This window comes from Girardinichthys multiradiatus, chromosome 3 (genome assembly GCF_021462225.1).
Source record: "Girardinichthys multiradiatus isolate DD_20200921_A chromosome 3, DD_fGirMul_XY1, whole genome shotgun sequence".
Classification (NCBI taxonomy): Eukaryota; Metazoa; Chordata; class Actinopteri; order Cyprinodontiformes; family Goodeidae; genus Girardinichthys; species Girardinichthys multiradiatus.
The window spans coordinates 19,330,436-19,350,310 of record NC_061796.1 but is presented as its reverse complement, the minus strand read 5'-3'; the positions used below and the strand labels follow the sequence as shown (position 1 = coordinate 19,350,310).

The window sequence follows — 19,875 nt, the reverse complement described above, 5'->3', positions numbered from 1 at the left end:
AGGTTGTTTTCACATATTTTCTTACTATATTAAATATATATAAAAAAAACTTCACATTTATTGTAATAATAGCTGTTATTTTTTGTGGAAAGAGTGAATGGCAGTAGGAACATTGATAGATTTGAGAAAACCAGTAGCTGGAGACAGACTGATGAATGAAAAACAGTAAAGTGCTTCATGAGCATGAAGTTAAACCTATTTAGTTAAGACTAATAGAAAAATTCAAACATAGTAACATTAGAACAGCAATTATTTAGTGATGTTAATATGAAAACTTTCTGTGCCTCCTAACTCCCTTGGGTGAACAAGAGATAAATCTAAGTACATTTAGAGCCTATAAAACTACCAAAACATTTTATGAAACATGTGTGTTTATCACATCTAAATAACCACAGTAACACATTCTAAAACTCTTTGCATCTTTAACATCAGTAGAGCTGAAGTCTTAATTTAAAAAAAAATTAACAGTCAATATGAAGATACTAGTCCCAAAAATTAAAAGACATGCTAAAAAAAACATTTGTTTCAGCACAAAATTGATGTTTCATTTGCAGGCCTAATTATAGTATTTTAATACAACACAAAGAGAATAAATCTCCATGGGAACTTATCTCTATCTCTCTCTCTCTCTCTCGGCCTCTATTTTTGTAATTTTTCAAAGTAGGCAGACAGTAAGTCGGGTAAAAGACATGCAGCACAGGTCTACGGGGTCGGGACTCAAACGCAGGACAGCTGCGTTGAGGACTGAGGCCTCCGAATATGGGCCATGCACTCTACTGCTCCACCAAGCGCAGAGCTCCAACTCATCTATAGAGTCTAGATTGTGTGAGCACCTCCAATCAGACATCAAATAAATACTAAAACCTTTTGATTTGTTTGTTTTTATTTTTGTCTGGTGTGTGTGTGTGTGTGTTTGTGTGTGTTTGTATACATTGGACTTCGAGTCCGTAATAAAGTTTGAATTGAATTGAACTGAATTGAATTGAAAAACTTTATAGAATAATTGATATTACAAATATTACTTAAAAACAAACAAACAAAAGTTTATCATTTATTGGGTTAAAAATGATTTGTTGTTTCCTCTATAGTTCTGTTCTGATGAAGAATTGCATGGCTTTTCTTTGTGGTAATGATTGACATTCAGTTTTAAAGACACTTTTCTAGGCTTTGCAGTTATTTCTAAGCATGTCTTCCGCTAAGTTTTATGCTGACGGATGTACTTCATGCAGAGAGCAGAGATCAGTTTGCCTTAACTCTGTTTCCGCTGCGCTTTGTAAACGTTGAGCAGCAGCTGTCTGCAGCAGCAATGGCAGAACCCAGCGGGATTCTGATTAAAGGGGGGAAAGTCGTAAACGAGGATTGTTCTGTGTTCAGCGACGTTTATATCGAAAATGGGAAAATAGTGGAAGTTGGACCGAACCTTCAGATCCCGGCGGGAGTGCGGGTCATTAACGCCACAGACAAACTGGTGATTCCGGGCGGGATAGACACACACACGCACATGGAGCTGGCGTTCATGGGCACCAGGGCTGTGGATGATTTCCACATCGGAACCAAGGTGCAGTATAGGCTCATAATACACACGATCAGATAAATAATATTGGATTTGGACCGTTCCAAAAAAAGGTCGTTGCCTCCTTGCAGGTCAGATGCCAGATGTGTAGCTTCTGCTTCATTCACTCCAATTTGCCTTCTGCTGGCTCCATGTTTTACATTTTAGGCTTTAGAAGAAAAACTGCCTGCTCCCGTCCTGGATTAGATCCAAAGCTGAGGTCTTCAAGCAGAGAATTGCAAAATTTCAGATTTCCAAGTTCCTGTTTTTACCCACAGAGCCTCAAGCACAGTTTCATTTGGGGCCCAACTTCCATCTAAGTTCATCAATTATTACAGACTTGTGTTGTTCAGTTTCATTAGTTGATCTATTTAGAGGGTGCAACAGTATTCAGATCACGTTCAAATATGCCTGTAGTTATGTAGCTTTCCACATTTCCTTTTGTGCCATATCTACTACTTGGGGCATTGGTAAACTTTTTCCATGTAAATTCAGCTGCTTTTTGTCCAATAATGAAAACGTTGGGACTTTAGTCCCAAACTTTTGGGACTTTAGTCAGAAAGAAAATCGAAATTAGCCCAAAAAGTCGAAATCCACACACCTCAAATAAAACCTGAAATTGGTTGTAAAGCTATGATTCAAAATTTGTTTTTGGAAGATTTAAAAATGTGTGCAACTGTGCGAATACAATTACTTATGCCTCAGGCTAGCTCTAATTTGTCACATACAGGGCCAGCTTCAAGGTAGACATGCGAAATACTTTAATGCATGAAACTGCTCTATTGCTTTCACCTAAACGAGTGTTTGTATCAGTCGTTCCACAGGTTGGTCTAAAGCAACCTAGAAAGAAAAAGGTCCTATTACTGTAAAACAGTGACCATCACATTTTGGAACTTAACAATGCACATTATTTACTAGGGCAAAATAATGCTTAATACATTTTTTCTATTAATATGTATTGAACATTACATCCACACACATATTGCCAGCTAGAAACAATTGTAGTGAATGAAAAAAAAAAAAGATCTTGGCATGTGATGTAGAGAATACAAGATTACAATAATGAAAAAAAAACTGAGAAATCAAACATAATTGTAAAAAATATAACCACATTAAAATGTCTTGATAATATAAAAAAATATGAAAGTTTTAAGGAAACTACAAGATATAATAATAATATAAACTAAATAATAATATAAATGGATACAACAATATTATAATAATAGCATTTGGTAAAAAAAAAAAAGAAAGAAAAGAAAAATAACCTAATTTATATCTATCTTTAAGACATGCTGACCCCACTATCAACCATAATAGATGGTTCATTCAGATAAGATGAAGACAGATAAAGGATTGGTTGTGAATGTCACAATTCTCATTTAACGTTACACCTGGTAAGGATTGCATTATTGTTATGGCCACTTTAAAACCTCATGATAGTCTGCATGGAAAGACACAAATGTATGAAACAGGTCCTGCACAATTGTACAATTAAATGAATTAATACATGGTCAAATGGGTGAATAAAGGACACTTAGTGTGAACACTACACAGTGTACCGTAGTTAAACATGAAAATTTCCAGATAGTTGCTATAATGGTACTCCAATTAGCAAATTATTCAATTTCTCTTTGATATAAAGCAATTGTCAGTTGGGATTCATTCTTCAATGTCTATAATCATGTTAGAGTTCTCTAGAACAGCTTCTTTCCAGTGTGAGCTACGCTGGTGTTGTAGTTTGAAGGCTGTGACAAACGACCAGTCTGAACCTGTCTGGCTAGCACGTATTTCTGGTTAAAGACAAAGCTGTGATTTTTGAGGAAAGTGTGTGACTGCAACTTGTTATGCTATGAAGACTCCAAGTAACTTGTATCACCGTGTTGGTAATGACCTGAATGATGTTGTTATACATACCTGAATCCACCACTCAGAATCTTCAACTTGGAATTGGGAGAATATGTACAGTTTTTTTTATTTCCAAAACACTTTCACTAAACAATCGATTATGGTAGAGGCTTAAGTAACCGATCTGTATTTAATGAGAACAGTTTCTAAGAGTTTGATGGCAGCTCTACTGAGCAACCTGTCAAACATTTTGCACAAGCAGGGCAACTACATGTAACTGGCATTTGTAAATCACCTTCCACCTTCATGACTGGACCATTTTTAACAAAATCTGTCATTTGACTTTTGATATACTTGATACACTATATTGGCAAAAGTATTGCAACATGTCTTGCAAATCACTCCCATGGCCCCATGTGTAAAAAATCCAGCACCAAAGTCTGCTGACTGCTTCTACAAACATTTGTGACAAGTTCAGAATGTGGCTGCTTGCATTTGAACTAAAACTGGGAAATATGACACATTACTCCAGTGTTGTAATCTCTTCGTTGGTTGCCTTGTCGGGTTTGAGCAGACTTTAAGGTCTTGCTGCTTACCTAAAAGGCTCTTAATGGTTTGGTGTCTTCCTACCTCTTAGAGCTTTTGCATTTGTATGTCTCACCACGTGGTCTCCGATCCCTGGGCACTGGCCTTTTAACTGTTCCTATTGCTAGAAGAAAAACTGTCGGGGAGCGCGCTTTCTCAATCCGTGCATAATTTTTGTGGAACAATCTTCCTCAAGTTATGAGGCAGGCGTGTTCTGTGGAGGTTTTTAAATCTAAGCTACAGACCCACTTATTTACCTTAATTTATGCTTCTAATTTTATGCTTAATGCTTCTTTTGGTATTGCCTTGTTTTAATTGTTTAAAACAGTACTGTTCTGATTCATTGTTATTTATCCTTCTGTAACTGTTTAGCACTTTCTTTGCAAGTGGTTTACAAATAAATGTATTTTTGTTATTATTTTTAAAAAATGGGTTGATCTCAGGAGCTCAGTAAATGACATATGACCCCACCAATGCAATAAGCCCCTTCATAAAAATGTCCTTGCTATTAAATATTCCACAGTTAACTTTTCATGGTACCATAACAAAGTGGCATGTATGGGGAAAAACAACATCTCAACCACTTGCAACTGGTTTGTATTTGTTGTATGTTATAATTAGACAAAATGTCTTCTGTTTTAAAGAAAGTTTATATACCCGACTGTATACAATGTGGAAACCACTGTGATTTTTGTCAGCATGTGGCTTTAAGATTGGCAGCTACTCCTCTTTAGTTCTTCTTTGGTGGTATTATTTTGTTAAATTGTTTGTGCCCCTTGTGACCCCAGTCTCTCCCATTTTGTAATCTTGTCCTTGAGAGGTAGGTACTATTCATTTTTCATCAAAAAACATTCAGTTTATCTACAGATGTATGAAATGCATTTTTGTTTCTGTCATTGTTCTTTGTTGCTCTCGTCAGGTATGCCAAGTGCATAAACGTTCGGTTTGTTGATCTTAAAAGTTGTGCGATAGGGTCACCATGCCCTTTTGTAGTCTTGTCCTGCGGAGAGGACTTGGAACGGGCAGCCCATAATGTGGTTGCTTATGAACAGAACAGATCTGGTTACACATGCTGTGGTAGACCAGATAAGTCACACAGCAGAGACAGTGCCTGCTGAGCTGGACACTGTCCAGAGGTGGCAAACTTTCTGCAGAGGCAGGAGCTAAAGACCCCGAAACTGTAGGTTTGGTATTAAGAAACTTGACTGGCCTGCTGGGAGTCCTGAACTCAACCTGATTGTTGGGATCAATTAGAGGTGAGAACCAAAGCCAGGCCATCTCTTTCAACACCAGTGTTGGACCTCACAACTGCTCTAATAGAAGAATGGGAAACCATTCCCAAAAACCCACTCCTTAAACATGTAGAAAGCCTTCTCAGAATAGGTGAAGCTGGTATGGCTGCAAAGGTTGGGCCCATATTATACTAGAGCTGCTAGTTTTGTTATAATAGCATTTCTCTTCCATTATCAGATTCCGAGCAGAATGAAGTGATCAAATGATAAACGGTTTATTTATTTTGAGTGTTGTTATTCATATTCTTTAACTCCCATCTCTGTGGAAATGTTTGCATCTCTCCAGGCAGCTCTGGCCGGAGGGACCACAATGATCTTGGACTTTGTTATCCCCCAAAAGGGGAAGTCTCTCCTGGAGGCCTATGATGCCTGGCGTAGTACAGCCGATGCCAAAGTTTGCTGTGACTACTCACTGCACGTCGCTGTCACATGGTGGAGTGATGAGGTGAAGGCACATATTACTGTTGATGCATTCCTTTGGCAAAGAGACAAAAACTTAAATGCCCTCCTTTCTCCTCTGAACTGTTGTGTTTCTTTAAAAAAATGCAGGTCAAGAAAGAGATGGAAACTCTGGCCAAAGAAAAGGGAGTAAATTCCTTCAAGATGTTCATGGCCTATAAGGATGTGTTCATGCTTCACGATTCGGAGTTATATGCTGCCTTCGCTCAGTGTAAAGCGATCGGAGCCATAGCTCAGGTGCATGCTGAGAATGGAGATTTGATCGCAGAGGTTTGTATTAATATTTATTTTTTTACATTAAAAGGCTGATCCAGTTTTTTTGTTTTCAACGACTCGCTCCAGTCTTTTTTTTATGCCATTTTAAAAGGTTGCTATTCTTATAACAAATACATCAACCATTTTAACTTTTATTTTCACCATGTCAGAAATGTCGGCTAACAACATTCAGTTCATGACAAAAATGACATCTGATTTCACCTCAGATGTTTGCTTAGGTCAGTAATTGAATCCAGTGTAAGCAGATCCAAGGCCATGCTTAACTGTGAGTTAATGTTTGACCGTAATGGCAGCTAGGTTTCACTTGGAGAGCAAGTAAAAATGGCAGAAACTATGGTGGAAAAGTTTGCACAATTCATAGTTCTGATTTAATCATTTCATTGTGAATTTTTTTGAACCTTCTTACTTTAAAGGGTACAATAACTAAACAAGAACAAAGGTGCTTAGAAAAAAAGCTAATAAATTCTCAGATGTTTTTTTCCTCCGTTTCCTTTTAAATGGAACAAAAACACCACTAGGGGGAAGCAAATGCTAGAAAAGCTGCCTGTGGTGCAGTGAGGAGGAAATGACCAGTCTCCTACTGAAGGACGTTAATTTAGACGTTAATTTAGACGTTTATTAGAATTTAATGTGATAGATCAAGACAAGGTTATTGTGCATCAGAAGGAAATTGTTCCATGGTTTCCAAATTTTTCTTTACAAAAACATTCTGTGTGGTTTGCAGTTTTATTCAGGCCCCCTTGAACCAATACTTTGAGGAACCACCTTTTTGTCTCACTTACATCTCCAAGTCTTTTGGGGTATGTCTCTGCCAGCTTTGTACATCTGGAGACTGAAATTTCTGTCCATTCTTCTTTGTAAAATACCTCAAGCTCAGCAACGTTAGAGGAGGGTGTTTACTAGTAGCGATTATTAAGTCATGTTGTAGAATCGTAAGGGGATCTGTCCTTTGTAGCTCTGGCAGTATGTTGTGTTGTCCTACTGGAAGATGATCCTCCATCCAAGTCTTAAGTCTCCTGTACCCTCTACCAGTTTCCAGGATTGCCCTGTATTTAGCTCCATCTATCTCCATATCAACACTAACCAGCTTCCCTGTTCCCCATGGCACGATGCAGCCATGACTATGTTTCACCACAGGGATGATGTGTTAAGGGTGAGATGCTGTGTTAGTTTTCCACCATACATAAAGGTTTTTATAAAGGCCAAAAAGTTACATTTTGTTCTCATCTGACCAGTCTTCATGAATCTGTTTGCTCTTTAATGTTCTTTAACAAAGCTGTGGGGCCTTCCCAGAGCAGCTGGATTTAAACAGATTTATTTACACCCAGCTGAGCTCTACTGGCTAATTTTGTGAGTTCCAAAGCTAATTGGTTGCACTGGATTTGTATTTAGGGATATCAGAGTAACTGGGGCTGAACATGAATGGACCCTGAACATGAGTGCATAACAATTAAAAAGGATGTATTATTTTGTTTTAGTTCACAAATATGCTCTTTCTTGTGTTTTTCTATCACATAAAATCTCAATAAAGTACACTGAGGTTTGTGGTTGAAACATAAGATGTGCAAAGGTTCAATGGGCATTACCACTTTTACAAGGTCCTGCACTTTTTCTTACACTGTATCCTGCTTTGTTGTGTCTGTGATATGCTGGAACCCCACAGGGGGCCAAGAAGATGCTGTCCATGGGCATCACAGGGCCTGAAGGGCACGAACTGTGTCGGCCAGAGGAGGTGGAGGCTGAGGCCACCCAACGAGCCATCACCATTGCCCACGCTGTCAATTGCCCACTCTATGTGGTCCATGTCATGAGTAAATCTGCCGCCAAGGTGGTGTCTAACGCACGCAGGGACGGTGAGTGGCAGCTAATGCCACATGCTTAACTAGGCAAAGAAGGCTAGAGATTACAATGATAACAATAATGATGTTGATGATGAGATGAAGATCCCAAAGAAAAATTGCTAATATTTCTTTAGCAAATGAACATTGCTTGGTTGCAATCACGTGACTTGTGAAATGTTTGTTTTACTTACTGACTTTTTTAAAGGCCGTGTGGTGTTTGGGGAGCCAATTGCAGCTGGGTTAGGCACTGACGGCACCCACTACTGGCACAAAGAGTGGGCCCATGCTGCTGGTTTTGTCATGGGACCTCCTCTTAGACCTGATCCCAGCACTCCGGGGCTTCTCATGGACCTCTTGGCCAAGTAGGTGGAAATTAAAGTGCCTGGTAATTTTGCATTTGTATTTGTATAAATTAAATTATTCTTTAGAAAGTTTGACCGTTATTGCTGTAGATTGGGAATTTAGCATTTTTAAAATCTGATGTTTCTTCTGGATTTTATTTTTTTTTTCTACTTGTGTTTGCATTAGTGATGATTTGAGTGTGACGGGAACGGATAACTGCACCTTTTCTGTGTGCCAGAAGGCCCTTGGCAGAAATGACTTTACTAAGATCCCCAATGGAGTGAATGGTGTGGAGGACAGGATGTCTGTCATCTGGGAGAGAGGAGTGGTAGGCCTGTATTAAATACCTGCTCTATGTCTGACACTGATCAGCACAGAGACAACAGAATAAACAGTTTTGCTTTTCCCAGATCATCACATGCTCTTGACTGCTGACCAACATGCAGGGGTTTTCCTTACTGTTAGCTTAGAGCCTGAGTACGTTTATTGCCTAACTTAAAACCAAATTGTTTAAATTGGTAATTGTGTAATAACATAAGAAAGCAGAAGTAAATACAAACACTGATCTTTTTCCTTTCCACCTTGTGCTATGTGCTATAAATGTGCTATAAATACAATAGTCCACTTGTGTATAATCTCAGTACAAACACAGCTGTTCTGTTAAGGCCACAGAAGTTTATTAGAGAACTGAGTGAATAAACAGCATCATGAAGACCAAGGAACAGAGTAGACATGGAAAAGATATAGTTGCGGAGAACTTTAAAGCAAGGTTAGGTTCTAAAACAATATCACAAGCTTAGATAATCTCACAAATCACTATTCAATCCATCATTCAAAAATGGTACAACTCTAAACCAGGGAGAGCATTATACCAGAGAAGCAGCCATGATGCCGACAGGAACTCTGGAGGAGCTGCAGAGATCCACAGCTTGATTTGTGGCCATCCACAACTTTGTCATTTATGAAAGAGTGAAGAAGAAAGTAACTGCTGAAAGAAAGCCATAAGAAGTCCCATTTAAAGTTAGACACAAGCCAAGTAGGAGACAGAAAACATGTGGAAGAAGGTGGTGTGGTCAGAGAAGGTCATGATGTTCTTCACCAGTGACAGGAAAGCTTGTCAGAGCTGATGGGAAGATAGATGGAGGCTGAAAAAGAGAGGGGCAGAGGTTCATCCTTTCAGCTGGAACACAACCCCAAACATACAGTCAAAGCTATTATGAAGTGGTTTAGATATAAGCATATTCATGTTTTGAAATGGTCCAGTCAAAGCCCAGACCTAAATACAAATAAAAACCTATGGCAAGACTTAAAAACTGCTGCTCATTGACACTCTCCATCCATTTTGATTGAGCTTGATCTCCTTGAAGAACATTAGGCAAACATTTCAGCTTCTGTATGTGCAAAGCTAGCAGAGACAAACCCCAAAAGACTTTTAGCTGTAGTTACAGTGAAAGGTGGCCTACCAAAGTATTGACTCAGGGAGACCAAATACAAATGCAAACCACACTTCAGATTTTTATCTGTCAAATGTTTTTAAAAATCATGCATTATTTTCCTTCTGCTTGACAAAGCACTACATTGCAAATCACATAACTCACAAATTTCACAAAAATATGAAAAAATGTGGTTGTAAAGGAAAACAATTTGAAAAAGTTCAAGTGGTTTGGATATGTTTTAAATACACTGCACATGTTAAAGAGCAGGCAATGCAGAATGACAGTATTTGTTGGACTTTATTGTTGACTGGTGTGTCAGTTACTGTACCGAATAGTAACTATGTATGTAATATATATAACTCCAACATGGTTAAATAAAGGGAAGAAGAGAGGCCCCACTTTGTTGAAACAGTTCCATTTTTTATGAACTGAAGTAGACAATGTGCCGGATTTCCACCTAATCTCATAATTCACATGATCACAACCCAGTTTATCTGCGTGTATGTGCGTGTGTGTGTGTATGTATAATACAGGCCTGGCTCTATTGTCATTGTGGGGGAGTAAAACAATTTGGTTTGTTACAGCCAGTCTGCTGATAGCCAGCTGTGATACATTTTTTAAAATGTGAAAAATTTCCAGCATATACAGTTTTTTTTTTGTATTTGCTAAAATAAATGGTCCACCTCTTTATACACTGTAATGCACGTTTCAGCTTTTTTCTGCATTGCAATCAGAAAATCTAATAAACTTATAAAGCAGCTGATTTGCTGCAGAGTGCTGATGCTGCATTTTCATGCTGTTGCTGCGGGGAGCGTTTTCCAGCCCGGCTGATTTCAGGCCCCCCGGAAAGATTTACTACAAGCAACAGTGCTTATAAATCACAAATTATAGATGATATTTTGGCACAAGCAGGCTGCTGCTTGCAAAGTTAAATGCTGACCTTTTGTCTACTAATTCTGTATAATGTCCTCATTCACTGTGGCCCCTATATTAAAAGCAGGTACTTTGTGCCTTGTCCTCCCTTTAGCACAGCGGCAAAATGGACGAGAATCGATTTGTTGCCATCACCAGCAGCAACGCAGCAAAAATCTTCAACTTCTACCCACAGAAAGGCCGAATTGCCAAAAACTCTGATGCCGATGTGGTGATATGGGACCCCAAGATGACAAGGTCAGGACCCCAGCTCAGGCAGTTCTGCTTTTAAAGGAAACCTTCAAAGTGAAGCCTTAAAGGAAGATTTTTATACGTTGTCACATATTGTTACACTTCTGTCAGTAGTGAAGTGTACAAGATGCTTGTAGAACACTGGGGAAATTTAAAAGCATGACTTCAATGTGTGATGGTGAATAAGATAACAGTCCAGGTCTGTAGCACCTGAAATCATACACAAATGCAGGCAACTAAAAAAGAAGAGCTCAGTCTTTCATCCCTATTTACATATGCGTATCATCCAAAAGTCTGGATATGATCATTTATCTGCAGCTGCAAATGAATGCATAAAACAATTTGCATCAGAATCCAACTCACTGTTGCAAAATGTTGGGATGGTTAATTCATTTGGGGGGATTTAGTGTTTTTTTTTTAAATCTTTTTTTAGCTAAGGATTTTTTAAGAAAAGCTTTTTAATACAGTTATGTAAGCTAGATACGCAGTTTATCAGAGGGATGATGCCTATGGGTGACTGTAAGGATCTAAAAGGGGGAAAAATTCCACGTTGGAGCTAAACCAATTGTCATAGCACAGTACACACAGTGTTCAGATTATTTTCAGCAAACGGCTTAGAATGTCACAATGTTGCAATCAAGTGACAGTTTCTTATTTTACTACCATGATTCCAGGTTTAAGTTGAGCATAGGGGTTCTCCTGTAGAGCATTTGCACAGATGCAGACAATGAGGACAGTTAGCATTAAAGATGCACATGTCAGGCTTATAGTATATAACTGAGAGGCAATGCATAGCCTGTTCGTGGTTGGATCTTGATTGAGTCTTGCTGGGTGATCTCTGACAGCCTACTGTATGTGGATTGGAGATAAATATGTTACACTTCTGTGTGATGTGATGTAAATGAATCCACTTGTTACATTTATAGACTATTGTGACCTGAGAGGATCGCTGATCATGATGTCAGGAAGCTGAAACTCTTTATCTTCTCTCAGTTTGAATCCCTGCTTACTGTCAGAACATGTGTGCTGAAGTCATAATACGTTCCAACCATGTGCTTGCCTCGTGTTCAACTGCTGTGGCCGTGTAGTCATCTATGAAACTGCATGATTAATTGCCCAGGGGCCACAAACAGTTGCATAACCACCAACGCTGGGGAAGATCACTGGGTCGCCTTGTTTCTTATAATTGGGCTTCTTGAATAATGCGGACGCATCTTGTTTTTGTCAGTGCCCACAACAGTGGGCATGATGTATGGCTCTGGAAATGAGTGGTAACTCTGTTAGTGTACAAGGGGAAAAAACAGCACTCAGTCCATTTTAAGGAAGAGTCTAAGTCAGACTGGTATAACTCTTCCCTGCTGATCTCGTCTTTCAATTGGATATGATTTATTTGTTGGGCATCATCAGTCTGTATGCAGTGCAATACATTTATTAGAAAGGGATTTTCGCCAGTATCCGGAAGATAGCATCAAATGAGGACATGCATTGTGTCTCTCAGATGGTTTTACTAAATTTTTTACCATTTCAGACTGAAGGAGTTGATGAGTAACTTTTGAGGTGTAATCTTAAACAGGTTTAAATGCCCAACGCATGAGCCTGAACAATGGCTAATGTCCTCAATCTGCTAGATGTAACGTGTAACTTTATAGTGGTGTATTTGTAATTTCTATGTCAATTTTTGTATTCAAAATCCAAGAAAAGCATAAGTATTTTCACCTCTTGAGTACTTAATGGTGAAGCTGAAGTCAAACACTGTATATACAAATATACACTACAAATTGTGGTGTGTATTTCTATTAAGTTATGACAGGTTCTGAATCAGAACTTTGTAGATCCCTTCTTTTGCTGCTATGGAAGGTACAACTGTTTTGGGGTATGTCTCAACTGTTGCAGCATTTTTTTTCTAGTCTTTGCAAAATAGGTAAAGGTCAGTCAGACTGGATGGATAGCATATGTGACCAGAAATTTTAAAGTCTTACCACAGATTCCTAGTTATATTTAAGTCTGGACTTTGACTGGGCCAGTCTAACAAATTAGTTGTTTTCATTCCATGTTTAGTGTTACTGCTTTGCTAGAAGGTGAAGCTCTACCCGACTTTAAAGTTACAAAACAAATGTTTTCAAGGATTTCCAAGTATTTAGCTCCATCCATTTTCCTGGCAACTCTGATCAGCGTCTCCATCACTGCTGAAGAAAATCATCCCCACAGCATAATGCTGCCACCACCATGTTTCCCATGATGGGAATGATGTGTTCAGTTCACACGTGTGTGTCTAGCGTTTCACATGTAAGCCTATAAAGGTCAATTTTGGTCTCATCCCACCCAATTACCTTGTTCCATGAAAACAAGGGATCCTTTTTCTTCCACTTAAGTTATGGACTACTTTCTGTTGATTTATCTCATAAAATCCCAATGAAATATGAGAAGTTTTTGATTGTAATGTAACATAAAATTAAGTTTATGTCAAAGCATTTGTGTGGGCTATGGTTAAGGATTATCGGCTAGAGTGTTTGTATACCAAATCACACCTAAGACTTGAGTCTTAGGGGGTTGCAACAGATGATGGATGTCTTGTGTCTTCCTTGTGTATTCCTTAGACTGTTAGCAGCTTTGCAAGGCTCTGCCATCAGAATGTGCTGTAACCATGGGGAGCTTTGCTTGGACAGTTACAGTGTTTGACAGTTCCTGCCCAAATAACATCCAAGTGAAATCTAGAATGTAAATCCTCACACAGAACATTTACGCCATAAGGCTGGTGGTTCACCTCTGAGTGGTTTTATTGCTGTAGCTGATGGAGTGAGGAAAAAGCTAAATTTAATTAGATTCAGTTCAGTCATACTTTTTTTTTTAAAGGGAAATAAGAAGTTGCATTTTCTTCAAAAAGTCATTGTAGATGACCATAGTTATTCATTCCCCTCAAAGATTTAGGTTTAAACTAATCTTTTAATTTTACCAACATGTTTCTTTTGACTGGAGATAATATTTTCCTTTTCGGGTAGCCCAGTCAGTCCCCACTTGTTTCTAATGGGAAGTAAATGTTAGGGCGATGGCAAAATAGGCCTTCAACCTTGGAGCTCATCACCAAAGATAAATTGTTATAATATTAGTGCAAACATGCAAAAAGATGTTCAGTAATTATAAGAGAGGTATAAGACAGGTTTGATTGATATAATTCTAGTAAAGATTTTTTAACTATTTAACTAATTATTGAAAATGGTATATAGAATTGTGACCATTTTTTAAGTACATTTAAAAATCTGACAGGGGTCTGAATAATTTTAGCTTTAATTTTGGAAGCATGTGAGCAGGAGGATCTCCTGTAGTGGTCTGTGTTGCAGCAGGTTTGAAGAAAACTCTCGGGTGTCTGCTGGACTGCTGAGAATAAAGAGGGAATATTTTAATCCTCAAAGTGAGTCCAAGCACACATCCAAACTAACAACAGAATAGAGTTACGTGAAGGAAAGTACTTTTTTTCTTTTTTTATTGCGGCCAAACCAGAGTACAGGACTAAATCTGACAGTAAATCCATGAGATCACCCGAGGAGGCCTCAAAATGTGATGAATATAAAAAGAGTTATTGCAAGTGGGGTGGGCCAATATTACAAAGTTGCCGATAGACTCCTATCAGAGAAGTCTGAATGCTTAAATTGAAACTGAGTGGAATCGAAACAGGTGTTTGCACACTTTTGAGATCCTCTATATAATGTAAAGTACTTAGATACATGCAGAAAATAAAGCGATTCTCTGGTAACAAAGTTCATCATTGCTGATTTTTCTCAATTTACTATCTTTAATATTTTTAGATATAAAGGTGTATTTTACATTTCTTTGGGTGAAAATCTAAAAATATTTTCATGCAAATATTGTCAGGCTCAACATCCATATTCAAATTATGGAGCCCATGTAGCATAATTATGTCGAAATACTCTTGAACTGATGGCACAGTTATGCAATAAGGAGCAAATGCATGTTGAAATGCTTTTTATTGAATGAACGTGGCTCATGCTGTATGTACAAGAAAAAGTAGTGAAGGTTAAATCTTAGTGATTGCTGTTTGATTTAGTCAGTCTCAGTTCAGAAGATCTACCCTCTCTACCGAAAACTATGATGTTGTGCTTTTGTGACTTTGTAGGAGGATATCAGCCAAGACGCACCACCAGGCTGTGGACTACAACATCTTTGAGGGCATGGAGTGCCATGGTGTCCCCATCATCACCATCTCCAGGGGCAAAGTGGTTTATGAGGACGGCCAGCTGCAGGTTTCACCAGGAGAGGGCAGGTTCATCCACAGAGTGCCTTTCTCCGAGTTTGTTTATAAAAGAATCAAGCAAAGGGACCAGGTGAGTCAGTGTACACATCAGCTTCAAGGTAGCACACCATACTGTTTGATCTCACTGCTCAACACTTCTCCGTCTCCTTCAAATACTCAAAATAATTCATTACAATCTTTGCCTACTTACTACTAGTTGCTTAAAGTTTGAATAGAAGTCTTTCGGGGATATAAAACTGATCTTCACTAGTCTATAATCACCTATCCTTGCAGGCTGGTGCCTATTTCCAGCAGTCATTGGGCATGAGGTTGGGTACACCCTGGACAGTTCTATCACAGACAAGACAAACAATCATGCAAACACATTTATACCTAAGATAAAATTAAAGTGACAAATTAACTTAAGAGTCAGTTTTTGGGAGGTGGGAGTACCCACAGTACCCAGTACGCACTGTTGCCTCAAAAACAGTGTTTCACCTCAAAACGTTTCTATAGGATTATTGGTATGGGTACTCTATAACATGTATCTGTTTGGTCTTGAACCTGTCTGAATGGTCGTTTATTGCTGCGTTTGGGGTTGTTTTGTTGAAACAGCAATTTCAAGGTAATATCCTCCTTAGCATAAGGAGGCAACGTGACTTCTTAAAGTACTCTGATATATATAGATGTGTGTGTGTGTATGTATGTATGTATGTATGTACAGTACAGACCAAAGGTTTGGACACACCTTCTCATTCAAAGAGTTTTCTTTATTTTCATGACTATGAATATTGTAGCTTCACACTGAAGGCATCAAAACTATGAATTAACACATGTGGAATTATATACTGAACAAAAAAGTGTGAAACAACTGAACATATGTCTTATATTCTAGGTTCTTCAAAGTGGCCACATTTTGCTTTCATTACTGCTCTGCACACTCTTGGCATTCTGTTGATGAGCTTCAAGTGGTCGTCACCTGAAATGGTTTTCACTTCACAGGTGTGCCCTGTCAGGTTTAATAAGTGGGATTTCAAGCCTTATAAATGGGGTTGGGACCATCAGTTGTGTTGTGCAGGAGGTGGATACAGTACACCGCTGATAGTCCTACTGAATAGACTGTTATAATTTGTATTATGGCAAGAAAAAAGCAGCTAAGTAAAGAAAAACGAGTGGCCATCATTACTTTAAGAAATGAAGGTCAGTCAGTCCGAACAATTGCGAAAACTTTGAAAGTGTCCCCAAGTGCAGTCGCAAAAACCATCAAGCGCCACAAAGAAACTGGCTCACATGAGGACCGCCCCAGGAAAGGAAGACCAAGAGTCACCTCTGCTGCGGACGATAAGTTCATCCGAGTCACCAGCCTCAGAAATCACAGGTTAACAGCAGCTCAGATTAGAAAACAGGTCAATGACACACAGAGTTCTAGCAGCAGACACGTCTCTAGAACAACTGTTAAGAGGAGACTGTGTGGATCAGGCCTTCATGGTAAAATAGCTGCTAGGAATCCACTGCTGAGGACAGGAAACAAGCAGAAGAGACTTGTTTGGGCTAAAGAACACAAGGAATGGACATTAGACCAGTGGAAATCTGTGCTTTGGTCTGATGAGTCCAAGTTTGAGATCTTTGGTTCCAACCACCGTGTCTTTGTGCGGCGCAGAAGAGGTGAACGGATGGACTCTACATGCCTGGTTCCCACCGTGAAGCACGGAGGAGGAGGTGTGATGGTGTGGGGGTGCTATGCTGGTGACACTGTTGGGGATTTATTCAAAATTGAAGGCATACTGAATACCACAGTATCTTGCAGTGGCATGCTATTCCATTCGGTTTGCGTTTAGTTGGACCATCATTTATTTTTCAGCAGCACAATGACCCCAAACACACCTCCAGGCTGTGTAAGGGCTATTTGACCAAGAAGGAGAGTGATGGGGTGCTGCGCCAGATGACCTGGCCTCCACAGTCACCGGACCTGAACCCAATCGAGATGGTTTGGGGTGAACTGGACCACAGAGTGAAGGCAAAAGGACCAACAAGTGCTAAGCATCTCTGGGAACTCCTTCAAGACTGTTGGAAAACCATTTCAGGTGTCTACCTCTTGAAGCTCATCAACAGAATGCCAAGAGTGTGAGGAGCAGTAATCAAAGCAAAAGGTGGCTACTTTGAAGAACCTAGAATATAAGACATATTTTCAGTTGTTTCACACTTTTTTGTTCAGTATATAATTCCACATGTGTTAATTCATAGTTTTGATGCCTTCAGTGTGAAGCTACAATATTCATAGTCATGAAAATAAGGAAAACTCTTTGAATGAGAAGGTGTGTCCAAACCTTTGGTCTGTACTGTATGTATGACCTATGATCAGCAGCATCCATATTATTGTTGTTGGGTTTATTGTTTTTTTTATTGCTTAACTACACCTACTAGTGAATAACTTTGTGTGGAAAAATATAATTTCTACCAAATAAATCATTGTTCTGGTTAGTGATGTTGGGCTGCTGTTATTTTGAACACAACTGTATTGGATTCACTTTGCTTTAATTTAATTCAGTTGATTTATATAGCACCAATTCAAAACAAATGTTAACCAAGCGCTTTACAAAACAAAAATGGCAATCTCAAATGTAGGACACAGAGAGCATTTCTCTCTGAAGGGTGTGAGAAAATTCATCATCGACTGCCAGATCGGACATTTTTACTGGTGTATTCACTGTGCTGCACAAAAGTGACATAACCTTTCTTTTGGTTTTGTGTGTTGCCTGCAGGTGGGGAGACCTACAGCTGTGATCAGAAAGCCGTATGAAGGCAAGGTCGTCTCTGTTTGAACTGACAGAGAACATAAAAGTCTCTGAATGTCCAGCTGTGTCGACAGTATGACCCAGTGGATACCAGAGCAGCAAACAGAGGAAGTTTCTCAATCATATAAGACAATCTGAAAATTCAAAAATATTTTAATAATCCCAAAGGGAAATTCAATTAAATTAAAAGACGCAGATGTTTAATTAAGCTATTGCAGTATTGGCTGAGGACTGGCCTTTAGGTCAAGACTTCTCAACACCTAGTTGAGCTTTCTGCTGGCAGATAACACCATGGTACATTTCTTCAGCTGTGTCAAGTTTTCAGGTCAGATCAGCTCTATTCACAGGTCAGTAGAACCCACTCAGCGGCTAAAAATTGTTTTAGCTCTTATGTTTATGTTATGCAGTCATGTAAAATGTTTTAAAGTAGGTATTTAGCATGATTTCATGTTTACAAATGCATGGAAAATAAATAAGCGAGTATCATTCATACTCTGCATGCTGTGATAATTGTGCAATAAAAATGCATCTAGATATGAGGCTGTCTCTGCTTTATGTCTTCTTTCAGACCAGTTTCTTAATTTTTTTATCCCTATCGTTGATCTCTGCCCCACACCCCTATGCTTGTTGCCAGTGGCAACAGGATTGATTTTTCTCACCCAAAAGAATCTTTTCATTGATGAAATATTAATGAAAACACACAAGAAAATGTTCAGATTTACTTAACTGACCCAGAGAGACTGTATGCATATTAAGCAGGATCTCAGCTAGTCCTATGCGCTCCATCTATGCCCATGTATGGCCTGCATTCTTTCTTTTTCGTGGTAAAAAAGGTCTGCAGCCGTCACCGAGCATCATGCGGCCGCTTCTCATTGGGCTGGCGTGCTGCTGTGGTATTATGCCACGGGCCCAGTTAGAAGACAATGTGAGCTTATCAGGTTGCCACACGGGTCAGTGGCAGCGTGTGACTCACAGAAGGTCTGCTTATGCTTGAGCAATGCTACTTCCTTCCTCTTGTCTCTGACAGTACAATGCTTGGTGGGGGAGGCAGTGGTTAATGAATCTGTTCTGCTAAAATAGGAAATATCTGAATCTGTATAGATGTGCTGTAATGTATTAGCTCCAAGCTACAGATTCTGTAAGTGTTGTCGGCAGAACCACATGACCAAGGTTTACAATTTTCATTCAAATAAACATATGAATACGGCATATAAATAAAAGGCAAATGCAATGAAAAACCTTTTCTGGGCTTTTCTTATTTAGATTATATAAAGAGTTGCTATGAAACCCATCTTCTCTGGAATAGAATCTACCCATCAGGATGATGGAAATCATCATAATGTTTCTGTTTGTGATTAAAAAAATGTAAACAATAAAGTATCTGTTTTTTATATTATAAATTTGTAAAGTTTATATGTTCCATAAAAACGTTTCATATCCTTACCTCAGTAAAGAAACTGTTGCGGTTGCTTTATTAACTTTAAAATGCTAATCATACCGTGAATGCTGTTACAATGCTTGTTAAATGTTCGTATGTAAAGGACTTAACAATACAAAAATTAATAATATTTAAAACTTTGTTAGAAACTTGTCCGTACTTTACATTAAAAGCTATATTAATATTAACCCACTTTAAAAGCCTTTATCGTAACTTAGGTTTAGTGTATACTGCTTAATGTGCATTTTTGAAATTTACTTTAGTCATTAAATTTTTTTTCCTCCTCTTGTATGCTTTCTTTTGGGTTAGGGTGAGAAAACCTTTTAGCTTCTTGTCACTTTGGTTAATTACTTTATAACACTTGGTTATAAAATAATTGACAAAGCCCTCAGAATTTGAAATGTTTTTTAAATATAAAAATATTAAACATTTAGTGAGGCTTGAACTAAACCTGAATTGTTTAACCACAGTTTGTGTTTTGTGAAACCATTATCCTATTTGTGAAAACAAAAAAATATTTTCCTTAAAATACTTCTAAAATTCCATCCCCTCTCATTCACATGAAACCAAACAGGAGTTCCAGCTCGTCTCATGAGCAGGT

At 38.6% G+C, this 19,875-nt stretch overlaps 1 protein-coding gene across 1 annotated transcript; it reads left to right on the top strand.

Annotated features, from left to right (window-relative positions):
* Positions 1–1,227: 1,227 nt before the first annotated feature.
* On the top strand, positions 1,228–18,375 carry dpys (dihydropyrimidinase). Its single transcript, XM_047362169.1, has 9 exons — positions 1,228–1,558; positions 5,561–5,719; positions 5,824–6,003; positions 7,673–7,862; positions 8,056–8,212; positions 8,379–8,520; positions 10,656–10,798; positions 14,925–15,132; positions 17,804–18,375. The coding sequence occupies exons 1-9, from the start codon at positions 1,307–1,309 to the stop codon at positions 17,861–17,863; spliced, it is 1,491 nt and encodes a 496-aa protein (XP_047218125.1). The 5' UTR covers positions 1,228–1,306; the 3' UTR covers positions 17,864–18,375.
* Positions 18,376–19,875: the final 1,500 nt, after the last annotated feature.